The sequence below is a fragment of the Carassius auratus genome, chromosome 42, assembly GCF_003368295.1.
Source record: "Carassius auratus strain Wakin chromosome 42, ASM336829v1, whole genome shotgun sequence".
NCBI classification, from domain to species: Eukaryota; Metazoa; Chordata; class Actinopteri; order Cypriniformes; family Cyprinidae; genus Carassius; species Carassius auratus.
Window position 1 is genome coordinate 12,828,808 of NC_039284.1, and position 11,956 is coordinate 12,840,763.

Below are 11,956 nucleotides of genomic sequence, written 5' to 3' on the forward strand. Positions count from 1 at the left end.
GGCCCTCGGGAAGAAAGTAGTTCACATCCCTTATAGAGCTCTGTCCTCACCAAATTATTGCAGTCTGCTCTTGGGTGTAACAGTCGAACCGTAAGGTAAGATTCTGTAACTTTTTCTCAATTGAAACTAAACTAGAACAAGGGAGTTTGTGATGTTTAAGAGATTAATCGTTTGCATTGAAGTGTAGTCTTGTCCTCATGCACAGATCGCAACCTTGAGCCCTGCAGTATTTGCTATGAAGAGTCTCTTTCTACTCTTCGATATGCAGAGAGGTGGGTTCTTACATTAAAAGTCACATTTAGTCAATACTGTATATACAAATTCTTGCTGGGTATAGACCACGTTATTTTTTTGCGGTCAGGCTAATATACGTAATATATTGCACGGGACACTTTGTCGCTCTTTTCAGGGCCCAAGCGGATCCAGAATAAAGCCGTGGTGAATGAAAGTCCTACAGAACGACTAGTGAAGGAACTCAAGGCAGAAATGCCAAAACTAGTTCTGAGACTAAGCCGACTGGGCCAAGAAGGCCGTAAAGCTTGATGATGAGACTAGTATGGAAAGTCAGAGAAATACAAAGAAACTAAAATCCAGGTCATTTCGTGTAACTCTATTCTGTTGTCTGTTGTAGAAGAGCTGCGGCGATTGTTGACTCATAATGAGCTGCAGATTCGAGCCATTCAGACGTTGTGGGAACAACATCTCCAAGAGGCCCTAAAAGACTGGGAGAATCAGTATGCAACTATAACACAGGTGCTCAAAGATGCTCTTTTAAATGGTATGACTGTAAGATTAAAACACTAACTGGTTTCTGATAACAATGTCTGGGAAGACACTGAATTCACTATCACTTAGCTAAATTGATAAATGTAAATCCTTTCCAAAATCATCATCTAAAGACTTGCTGAATAGAAAATATACACAATGATATTCCATGTCAAAAAGGCTTCAAAACTGGGTACCTGATCTCAGAGAATTAATAGTTTAAAAATTAAAGATTTTAACACATTTTTTCCCCCTATAAACCATAACTTTAATAGATTTAGTATTGTTGTAGGTAAAAAATAACAACACTGTTATGAACAGCTCCCCTCCAGCAGTCATTCATTCTCTATCTTGGGAATCTCTTTCTGTTTTAGGAGCGAAGGATGATGCAGATGCATCCGTACATAATGAACATCAATGAGGATGCTCAACTGTCTGGCGTCGTGAAGCTCTTCATTCAGGAAGGTGGGTTCGTCTTACAGTTGTGACGTCAGAGCCGTTATAGCATGGGCATATTTGTGCGTATTGTTTTTTTTTTTGTTATGAGAAGGTGAATGGGATATTGGTCTGGCGGACAATTCCCCCAGATCGCTCTGCATCAGGGGTTTAGGGTAAGTCAAGCATGAGAAAAATGATGCACATTGTATCTGTTTTTCTTTTAAATGAGAGCTGCTATTTAGTTTTCCTGTTTTCAGAATTCAGGGACAAACATGCTGTTTTCTCAACCAGCAAAGGAGAGTATCAATTACTCCTGTGGCCGGGTCAAAGGTCATTGTGAACGGCGTGCCAGTATCTAAGAGGATAGAGCTGCAGCATTTGGTGTGTTTTATTATGCGTACGAGCTAAATACACTTTAACGATAAAGACCTTTCTCAATTCATCATGATGCATATTTTTAGAATGGTTATCTGTGCGTGTTATCAAGTTATCAGTTGAGTGTTACACAACCTTTGTCTTTTTTTGATGAAGGATCGACTCGTCTTGGGTTCGAACAGCACTTACCTGTTTATTGGCTTCCCTTTGGAGCGTTCAGGAGAGGACTGGAGTCGTTATGATTATGATTATTTCCAGTCTGAGCTGGCAGCGGCCGAGGGCTTCCACATTCAGTCTCTGTGTGACGATCAGGGCCACCGTACGTCACGTTCGGGGTTTGGATTTGAAATAGATTGAAATGTCATTTTTGTAAATATAGATATCTTTGTTTGGCCTAATTTAGATGCATTCAGTGTTTAGTTATTTATAAACTATTATAGTATTTATTAATCTTTTGAATTTGCTTTTATTTGGATATTTTTGGATTTCATTTTAATATTGGTTTCAGTAATTTTGCTGTTTTTGTAAATGCTTTTTTATAATTATATATAATTTGGTAACACTTTAGAATAAGGTTCCATTAGTTAATGTTAGTTAACTACTTTCGTTAACATGAACTAAGCAAGAACAATCCTTCTACAGCATTTATAAGTCTTAGTTCATGTTAATTTCAACATTTACTAATGCATTATTTAAATCAAAAGTTGTGCTTGTTAACATTAGTTAATGCACTGTGAATTACCATGAACTAACAATGAATAACTGTATTTTCATTAACTAACATTAACGAAGATGAATAAATACAGTAATAAATGTATTATTCATTGTTTGTTCATGTTAATTAAAACATTAACTAACATTAACTAATGGAACCTTATTCTAAAGTGTTACCCATAATTTTTTTAATTTGTACTTTTTTTTTTTTTGGAAGTTTAGGCTTTTCATCTAATGGTTATACTATCTTTTATTTCAGCTTTATTTCAATTAATGAAAATTATTTTTAATAGTTTTAGCTAACAATAACAACCCTACAGGGCCACACCAGCCTGACCCCAGTCTACTGGCTGTGTTTTATGACTATATAAAGCTGATGCCTATGGTGACAGAAGCTAACCAAATGAGTAAAGAGTTAAAGAAGGTGAGTACAGAAAAGGCTTTTAGTATTAAATGGAGCTTTTAAAGTATTTTTGAAAAATTAAATTCAGACCAGGCCATGCTACTTACTTTAGCACTCTGACTCCTCTATTACCTGCAGGGTCCCCGCGGGTCCTTAAAAAGTCTTGAAATGTCTTAAATAAAATTTTCGATTTTTAAGGTCTGAAAATGTCTTGAATCCTGGAATTTTCCATATGAATGTCTTAAATTTCATGTGGGATCTTAAATTTCATGTCCGACTCGTCATTTTTATTTATTTTTTCAACCGCAATTTGACCAGCGTAACATTTGGGGGCAGCACTTCGTAGGTGCAACCTGCATCATACCATATGTCACATACGAGTAAGTGATTGATGAACGCGTTGCGTTGATGGTTCGCCACCACGGCAGTTTGCGAAATCGCAAGCATGGGCAAAGACGATAAAGCTGTGGACAAGACCACGATTGTCAGGTCTCGCTATCTTGGTTCTCAGTTTTTGAGCCCCTCAACGGCAGAAGACTTGCTGTAGCACTTTAAGGTAAGACTCTAAAAGTAACATTTAAAATTATTTGAATATGTTAAAATGCTTCATGTGTTTTTGTTATTTCCTAATGAATATTTGGGACAATATATCGATGCGTCACAATTCTTGGATTGATTTAAATTTTTCCGAAAGCTTAGTTTTTGCACATTGCGCTCTAGGCTAGTTTTTAACCGAACACTCAAATGCTCACGATGAAGAGCGCTCGTGCGTTCTGCTGAGTCTGAGAATGTAATTGATATATTGCTTTTATGACGCGAGATTAATGTAAATGCCCCACTGCAAACACCCTTGTACTTCGCTTCAACCTTTTCAAACTTTATTAATTATTATTTTATAGTAGGTTCAAGTGGTGTGTGTAAGGCATCTAAAGCACGCAGTGGCATCTGCTGTTAAAAACTAAACTAAGAATCGATTCGAGAGAGAATCGCGATGCATTCAGAAAAATTGGAATCGATCCAGAATAATTTCTCGATTCAAAATGCATCGATATATTGTCCCAGCCAATCAGTTAAAAAAATTTGTGAGCATTCACTATTATGGCTTAACTTGTTTCTCAAACATTTTTTTCTTTCAAATCAAGGACCACTTAGCCAATAAAAAAAAAAAAAAAAAAAGAAAAGAAAAACTTGACATATTTGGCTTAATGATCATCCCTAATGCATGTAAAAATGTAGGCCATTTTAGTCTTCTGAAACCATGGCTAACTTCACCTGCTAATAATGTGCATAATTAGAAAACAAGTCATGAGAAGTGAATTGGAAATGTTCAACGGTGTCACAGTCCATGTCAGTCATTTTGGTTGATGACTTTTGCTCACAGACCCTCCTTGGTAATCTGGCATACGTCCAGTGGTCCCCAGACCACAGTTTGAGAATCACTACTTTAGACAAACCATCTAATCTAGTGTTCCTGTAGCTCAACTGGTAGAGCACTGATCTAGCAAGCAAGTGCAAGTTTGGGGGTTCAATTCCCCGGGAACACATGATATGTAAAAATTGATAGCCTGAATGCACTGTAAATCGCTTTGGATAAAAGCGTCTGCTAAATGCATACATTTAATCTGACTGAACATGAATGAAAATGTTATCATTCTTGAGGTGGACTTTGTTTTGATTTTATTTTTTTATAATTTCAGGAGGGCACCAAGGAACTTAATTTAAGGAACCTGCTTTCTGTGTCAATGGATGTATCCACAGTAAATTGGAAAGTCATGGATCTCCTACAACTGGAACATGCAATAAATTTCTGATCCTGATCTTTCCTACAATTGTCTGTCATTCATTAGGTCTATGCATAGATTATTGTATGTGCTTGCATTTATCTGTGTCTGAAATGACATAGAAAACACTAATCAGACCCTGAACAACATTTTCTTGGGGGAGAACCCCCAAACCCAGCTCAAGGCTATTAGGCAGCAACATTTAACCATAATTTAGATCAAGTATGATGAAATGGGCTTTTGTAATGTCCTGGGGCTGTCTTCCGTGTCTTTTTCAAACTGCTATGAGGGGCCAGAATTTAGAAATGACCTGAAGTACCTTAAAGGCTGATAGTTTATACATAGTCCACCATGTCAGGGTTGTAAGGTCAATCAGCACTTGGTATAAAAGTTCGCGCCCCTTTGACCTGTCTTGAGCGTGGTTGTGATGAGTTGTGCCACACTAATGCTTCGCCACATCAGTCTGTGTTGTCGGACTGAACATTTCCCTTTTTTTTTGTTTAGATAAAGTCTTAAATTTTCCTTTTAGAGGACTTAAAAAGGTCTTAAAAGTCATTAAATTTGCTGTTAAAAAATGTGAAGATACCCTGACCTGATTCTTTTGGTTTTTGAGTGAAATAACAATTCACGCACACACACATCTGTCATTGGGCATTTTTAGTTAACTAAAAACTTATTGATGTCGTATCCACAGCACTGTATAAGCCGGTGTAAGTTCAAGGCTTTTGTATTGTGGCAAAACTTTAAAAAAAAAAGTTTGCACCTTTCAATAGTGATTCTTATTTTTTCAGGGAGTTGAATTCAAATTGGAAATCAAGAACCTGGCAATGTCAGACTCTAAGGGTCATGACCTGGAGAAAGACATTGCAGTGAGAGTGACATCTGTGGAGAGCAAACAGGTGACAAATCTGTCAGCATATGATTTAATTACAGATAAAGCCACCCCCCCCACCCCTTTTTTTGAATATGCAGGACACATAAGAGCAGCAAGAAGAATGAGAACAGCAAATAGGCTCTTTCTCGGAGTACAAAAGAAAGTAGGACTTCAAAAAGGAATGTGCCGAAATCTTGACTGCCAACCTGTGTTTGATGCAGATGTCAGCTGATGAGATATAATTAGATGTTTTTGAAAACATGGACCAGGGTAATTGAATAAGAGACTAATGCAATTACAGCATCAGATGTAGAGCCGAAGCACGAGGGCGTTGATGTTATATTATCCCTCATCATGCTCAAAAACATCCCGGCTCTCACCCGATATTAAAAGCATAGTTTACCCCAAAATGAAAATTAAAAAATGAAAAATGTTGTTCCAAGCCTTGTAAGAGTTTCTTTCTTTTATTGAACACAAAAGAAGATATTTTGAAGAATATCGTTAACCAAAAAGTTGCTGGTAGCCATTGACTTCCTTAATATGGAAAAAAATGCAATGGAAGTCAATGGCTGCCAGCAACTTTTTGGTTCAACAGAAGAAAGAAACTCTTACAGGTTAAAAAAAAAAACAAAAAAAAACATTTTGTAGCATTTCATTTTGTTTTTCCTAAACGAGTACTAAACAAGTTTTTTTTTTTTTTTTTTCATTCAAAGCAGTCGTAATTTAATTTTACGTGCCTGTAATGATTCACAAATCTCCATATTCATCGGGAAGAAGGAGGCGGGAACCGGCGCACAATCAAAAACACTTTAATAATCAAAAGTAAATACAAAACGGCGCACCAGCCCCTCACGGACGACTGGTGCGCATAAATAAAAGCCAAAACATAAACTAATGTCCCAGGCCTGGTCCTCTCTCGTCCTTCACGGTCGTCGCTCCAGTTTTATATCCTTCCATCTCCTACGTGGGACTCGATACTAGCGGTGGGGCTCAGGTGTAGCTCATCTCCAATCACTACACCTGGCCTCACTCCTCGTTCCCACGCCTCTCGGCCCCGCCCCACTCGCCACATACCCCCATCGCCCCTCGCAGGCCGGGGGGTACTCCCGAGACTGCGCTCTACCCCCCCCCCCTTTCCTCCGGGGGAGACCGCTCACGGGGACCTGCGGGAACCTGGGGGTAGGACAGACGAGGCGAGAGAAAAGGAGATGGAAGGAGGAGCGACAGGGACGAGAGAGGGGAGAGAGGAAAAAAAAAAAAAAATCCGGTTCCCAGACGCACTGCTGCTCGGCCCTCCACCGGCTGGGTGATCTCCTCCGCGGTGCCCGGCGGTGGCACTGGACGGCCCTCGGCGGACGGCACGACACTCCTCCGCCGCCCGGTGGACGGCGACGGCTCCTCCGATTTTGGGCAGCGGCAGGAGTCCCCCGTTCCCTGCCCCTCCGGATTCCGTCACGGAGGCGGCAGGCTCCGGCCCCCTGGCGAACGACGCCGACTCCTCCGCTCCCTCACGGACGGCAGCCGCCCCTCCTTGTCGTGGGCGGTCGGCAGCGAGCTCGCCCGTCCCCGGCAACTCGCTCCAGCCCACCGCCTCGAGCGTCCATGGCGGCACAAACCTCGCCAGCTCGAGGGCACCGCGGATTCACCACAGCGGCGAGGGATCTTCAGCAGCGCGTCCCTCCTTCTCCCGGGCTTCGGCACCACTGTAACAATAAACACTTCCTAATCATCGGGAAGAAGGAGGCGGGAACCGGCGCACAATCAAAAACATAATTTTAATATTCAAAGTAAACACAAAACGGCGCACCAGCCCCTCACGGACGACTGGTGCGCATAAATGAAAACCAAAACATAAAATAATATCCCAGGCCTGGTCCTCTCTCGTCCTTCACGGTCGTCACTCCAGTTTTATATCCTTCCATCTCCTACGTGGGACTCGATACTAGCGGTGGGGCTCAGGTGTAGCTCATCTCCAATCACTACACCTGGCCTCACTCCTCGTTCCCACGCCTCTCGGCCCCGCCCCACTCGCCACATACCCCCATCGCCCCTCGCAGGCCGGGGGGTACTCCCGAGACTGCGCTCTACTCCCCCCCCCCCCCCCTTCCCTCCGGGGGAGACCGCTCACGGGGACCTGCGGGAACCTGGGGGTACAATCAAAAACACTTTAATAATCAAAAGTAAATACAAAACGGCGCACCAGCCCCTCACGGACGACTGGTGCGCATAAATAAAAGCCAAAACATAAACTAATGTCCCAGGCCTGGTCCTCTCTCGTCCTTCACGGTCGTCGCTCCAGTTTTATATCCTTCCATCTCCTACGTGGGACTCGATACTAGCGGTGGGGCTCAGGTGTAGCTCATCTCCAATCACTACACCTGGCCTCACTCCTCGTTCCCACGCCTCTCGGCCCCGCCCCACTCGCCACAGTGCCTATTTTCCACCCTCTCTAAACAGGCTTTTTTTGCTCCTGTGCCTTTCAGACTTTAATAAAAACATGAGCTCTGTTATGATCTAAATGTTCATGTTTTTTGTCTTGTTAGGTATGGATGTGGTCCAAAGCCAAATTTGTCAACCGTAAGTTTCTGATGGAGGAGGTGTACCAGCAGCAGGTGGTAGGAGGAGAGGGGGCAGACCGAGCTCCTCTTCCCAGGGACAGAGATCCGTTCTGGGATCCTCTGGAGCCCTTGCACCTGGGTAGCGCTCACCTTTGGCTGCAGTCTCTGGCGTTCCGCATCCCTCTTGAGGAGCAGGTGGACGTGGTGGGTCCGGAAGGAACAGAGGAGGCCATACTGCAGGCACAGCTGGTACCCTGCAGCCCAACAGGATTGTGGGTTACATTTCTGCAGTTAAATGTTTAAATGTGCAAATTAAATATTAGTAGTGCTATGATATTTATACATCTTCTCCCAGGCCCCTGGGAGAAGACGACATCCTTATTGACCCGTCAGAGCTGCTTGGGAAACGACTGGACTTCCAGCTGGTTTTGGATCAGTGCTGTGGTCTACGCTGGGTTAAAGAGGCCCGGAACCGAGGCGTGCAAATCGGGTTAGTTTGAATCAGTGATGGCAGTATGAGTTTGTTGGATTTGAATGGATCTAATGAAAGCTTAGTTCTGTTTTAGATTCGAAATTATACTTATGCATGTCCTAAAATACATTTTTGAAAGATTATGAAAGATTCATTTATTTATAAAGGATTAATTAATTCATGTAAGATTAATGTAAAATAATACTAATGTATACCGTATTTTCTGGACTATTAGTCGCACTTTTTTTCATAGTTTGTCTGGTCCTGCGACTTATAGTCAGGTGTGACTTATTTATCAAAATTAATTTGACATGAACTAAGAGACATGAACCAAGAGAAAACATTACCGTCACTAGCCGCGAGAGGGCGCCCTCCCGTGGCTGGAGACGGTAATGTTTTATCTTGGTTCTAAATAAATGCGACTTATAGTCCAGTGCGACTTATGTTTTTTTCCTCATCATGACGTATTTTTGGACTTATGCGACTTATACTCAGCTGCGACTTAAAGTCAGAAAAATACAGTAATTATCATAAAATTATCAACCAAAATAGTTTTTCAGATTCAGACTAACTGCAGTACATAAATTGTCTGATTTCATTGTAATTTTTGTGTTATGTAGTGTTAAAGCTTTTAATTTTAATTTGTTACTTTTAAAAAATTTGTTGTGATTTTTATGTTTATTAGTTGGCTGCTATTTATTTTTCATTTAAGTTTTAGTATTATTTCTTTTAGTAATTTTAGTACTTGAGCTTATTTCAAAATTTTCTTTTAGTTTAAGATTTTCATTTAATATTTATATTTGACTTAATTTCAGCTTTATTTCCATTGAAACATTCATATATATATATATATATATATATATATATATATATATATATATATATATATATATATATATATTGTTTTTGTTTACAAAATTGTTTGTACATTTTTTGTTTTGCTGATGATTTGCATCCTTGTTGAGATTAGAAATGAAATCTTAATTGAGCTCAAGAAAGAGCTTGGTGTTCTGCAGGATGCATCATCATCATCATCATCATCATCATCTTATAATGTGTCCAAAATCCTGAAATCCAGATACTTCTGAAGTTGGCTTGTATACGCTACTACGTGCTTTATGAACAGTTTTTTGGTGTTTTGTCAATGTTATGGTCCATGCCATTTTAAAATATATAAGCATTCATTTTCTTGTAATGTTACAAAAATAAATGAATAAATAATAAACTAAAATGAATAAATGATTAAATAAGAGGCTAAATGAATAGCCTAGAGACTGAAGTTCAACTGAAGTTCTGATCTCTGTTTGACAGGTTTCAGGTGTTTGACTGTCCACAGCCTCTATACACTCCAGCGGTGTGGCACAACGTGAACCCTCTCTTGGATCACAGAATCCAGTTCACTGCTCTGAGAACCTCTCAGGAACTGCTCAACTTCCTCCAGAGCAATGCCCTGGTGCTGGAGCTGTGGGGCCTGCAGGGTAACTGTCTTTGATGCAAGAAATATAACTCTACTGTTCAAAAGTTTAGGGGTTGGAAAGATTGTTATGCTGTTAAATGAAGTCTCACAAAGGCAGTAATATTGCAAAATATTATTATAATTTAATATGAACTGTTTTCTGTTTCACTTTATTATAAAAAGTAATTTATTTCTGCAATAGCAAAGCTGAATTTTCAGCAGACTTTACTCCAGTCTTGGGTGTCTCACAGTATGACTGTGAAAACACAATGCATTCTTGACCTTCTCCAGTAAATATGTTTGTGTTTGTAGAAGGATGTTCTGAATTAGTCTCCAGCATGGATGGAGTGAAGATGACTCAAGAGGACAGCATAATTATTGACAAGATTAATGCATCAGAACACTTGGTATATGCATATCATAATTAAACAGACCATGTATATTATGTTTCAAATAAATATTCATTATGTTTGTTAACACACAAAATGCTTTGCATGAGCCAGTCTACAAAACCTATTCAAGTTGCATGTGTATTTATGTTTGTTTAGACTGCAGAAACTGGAGGCTCTGACCTCAGCTCATCTCTTCGAGCCCTTCATCAGGACTTGGAACAGCTGAGAAATTCTAACGCAGCACTAAGGAAAGAAAACAGTGCTCTGAGAGAGCAACTCAACTCTGCCAGAAATGGTGACTACTTTTGGTTAATGCACGTAGGACATTATTGCTCTGTCAAGATATTTCGGGATCAGAAACCTAGTTATTGTGTTTCCATTTTTTAATTGCTATGGCTTCTGTTGTAGTAATCAAAAATCATGTCTGATTAATTGAAATAATCAAACTTAATTTCACAACTGATTAAAAGTTTAACATTTAAAATGACATTTGTATGCTATGTATGAAATTTGCCATATTCCATGACATTCTGGATGATACTATATTGTAAATCCTTTTTTTAATGAAAGGATTCCACAATTATGTTTTGCATCACAGAAATCAAAGGGTCCTTCCAATACCTTATGCAGTTAATGTTAACATAACAATCATGAAACATGCAAAAACACAAATGTATTCACACAACAGCTCAGGATTTCTTCCACAAGTGGGCCACTTTATTACCTAACATGCTCAGTTTATAACACACATTGTGTTATTCTTCCTCATTTCTGCCGCAGGTGTGGAGAATAACCGCGGTCGGCAGGAACGCAGAGGCAGTCTCAGGCCCAGCTGTGATGCTGAGTTTGCCAAAGCCTTAAAAGTGTTCTACCACAGCATGACCTCTGTTAGGGGGCAACTTCAGCGGCTGCGCAGACACAAACCCAGTGTAAGTAGGCGAGTCATGCTTCTGTGTTCAGATGTGAAAGTCTTTTTGGTTGTACATGCTTTGACTGTAATGTGTTGGTCTCCATAGGAGGAAGCAGACCTGCTAGGTCTCAGACTGTTTGTGGATGAACATACGTACCTCCTGAAGGACTTCTCTGAACAGCTGGAACAGTGCGTCACCACTCTCAAACAGGATGTGGCTGCCATTGTACGTCGAAAACGAGAAAAGTCTGGGATTTGGTCCTGATCATCTTGATTCAAGGTTGACAAAGAATTAGATTCATGAAAAAGACTTACTGTAGTATTTGCATTTCTTTCTTTTTCTTTTACTATTAATGTTCTGATTTAGACTCTTTAGTCTTCAGAGTGCATTTAGAACAGGACACTACCTATTATTTTGAAACGGTTAAATGCGTTATGTGAGAATTTTTTGTTTATGGGAATATTCTGATTACTTGATACATTTGTCAGAATGTTTTCAAATAGAGTGCACTTCACTGAATGTTATATCCCACAATTCAATACACTCAACCATTAAATTCATTAATTTGACAAATTAACCACAATAGAACTGTCAACCTTGACTGGAAGTTTTGACTCGTTATTTGTTAGGCTGGGTATTGATACAAATTTATTCATTTCGGGTACAGTACATTTCAGAAAAATCTCAACTAATGCTGCAAATAAAGTCTGTTGGTACATTACTATAATATTAAAGGTTCAAATTAACAACCGATTTATATACAAACATATAAATTGTACATTTTTGTTTTTGTATTAATAAATGTATAATTATTTTT

The 11,956-nt window shown here is 39.8% G+C and overlaps 1 protein-coding gene and 1 long non-coding RNA gene across 2 annotated transcripts; both read left to right on the forward strand.

Moving 5' to 3' along the window:
- The first annotated feature begins 262 nt into the window (after positions 1-262).
- Positions 263-11,956, forward strand: LOC113060302 (kinesin-like protein KIF28P). Its single transcript, XM_026229179.1, has 17 exons — positions 263-272; positions 410-532; positions 632-753; positions 1,140-1,230; positions 1,316-1,376; positions 1,461-1,584; positions 1,735-1,871; positions 2,510-2,529; positions 2,613-2,716; positions 5,268-5,375; positions 7,894-8,180; positions 8,264-8,398; positions 9,692-9,858; positions 10,149-10,243; positions 10,385-10,523; positions 11,009-11,157; positions 11,245-11,956. Exons 1-17 carry the CDS (start codon positions 263-265, stop codon positions 11,401-11,403), a joined length of 2,031 nt encoding a protein of 676 aa, XP_026084964.1. The 3' UTR covers positions 11,404-11,956.
- LOC113060697 (uncharacterized) lies at positions 2,883-4,524 on the forward strand. The gene is made up of 2 exons (XR_003278283.1): positions 2,883-3,251; positions 4,393-4,524. It is a non-coding gene; the product is annotated as an uncharacterized LOC113060697 (long non-coding RNA).

Coding starts and splice junctions, on each gene's coding strand:
- LOC113060302 (XM_026229179.1), top strand. Junction 1,377..1,460: donor CTCTGCATCAGGGGTTTAGG/GTAAGTCAAGCA, acceptor TCCTGTTTTCAG/AATTCAGGGACAAACATGCT. Junction 2,530..2,612: donor TTTAGGCTTTTCATCTAATG/GTTATACTATCT, acceptor ACAACCCTACAG/GGCCACACCAGCCTGACCCC.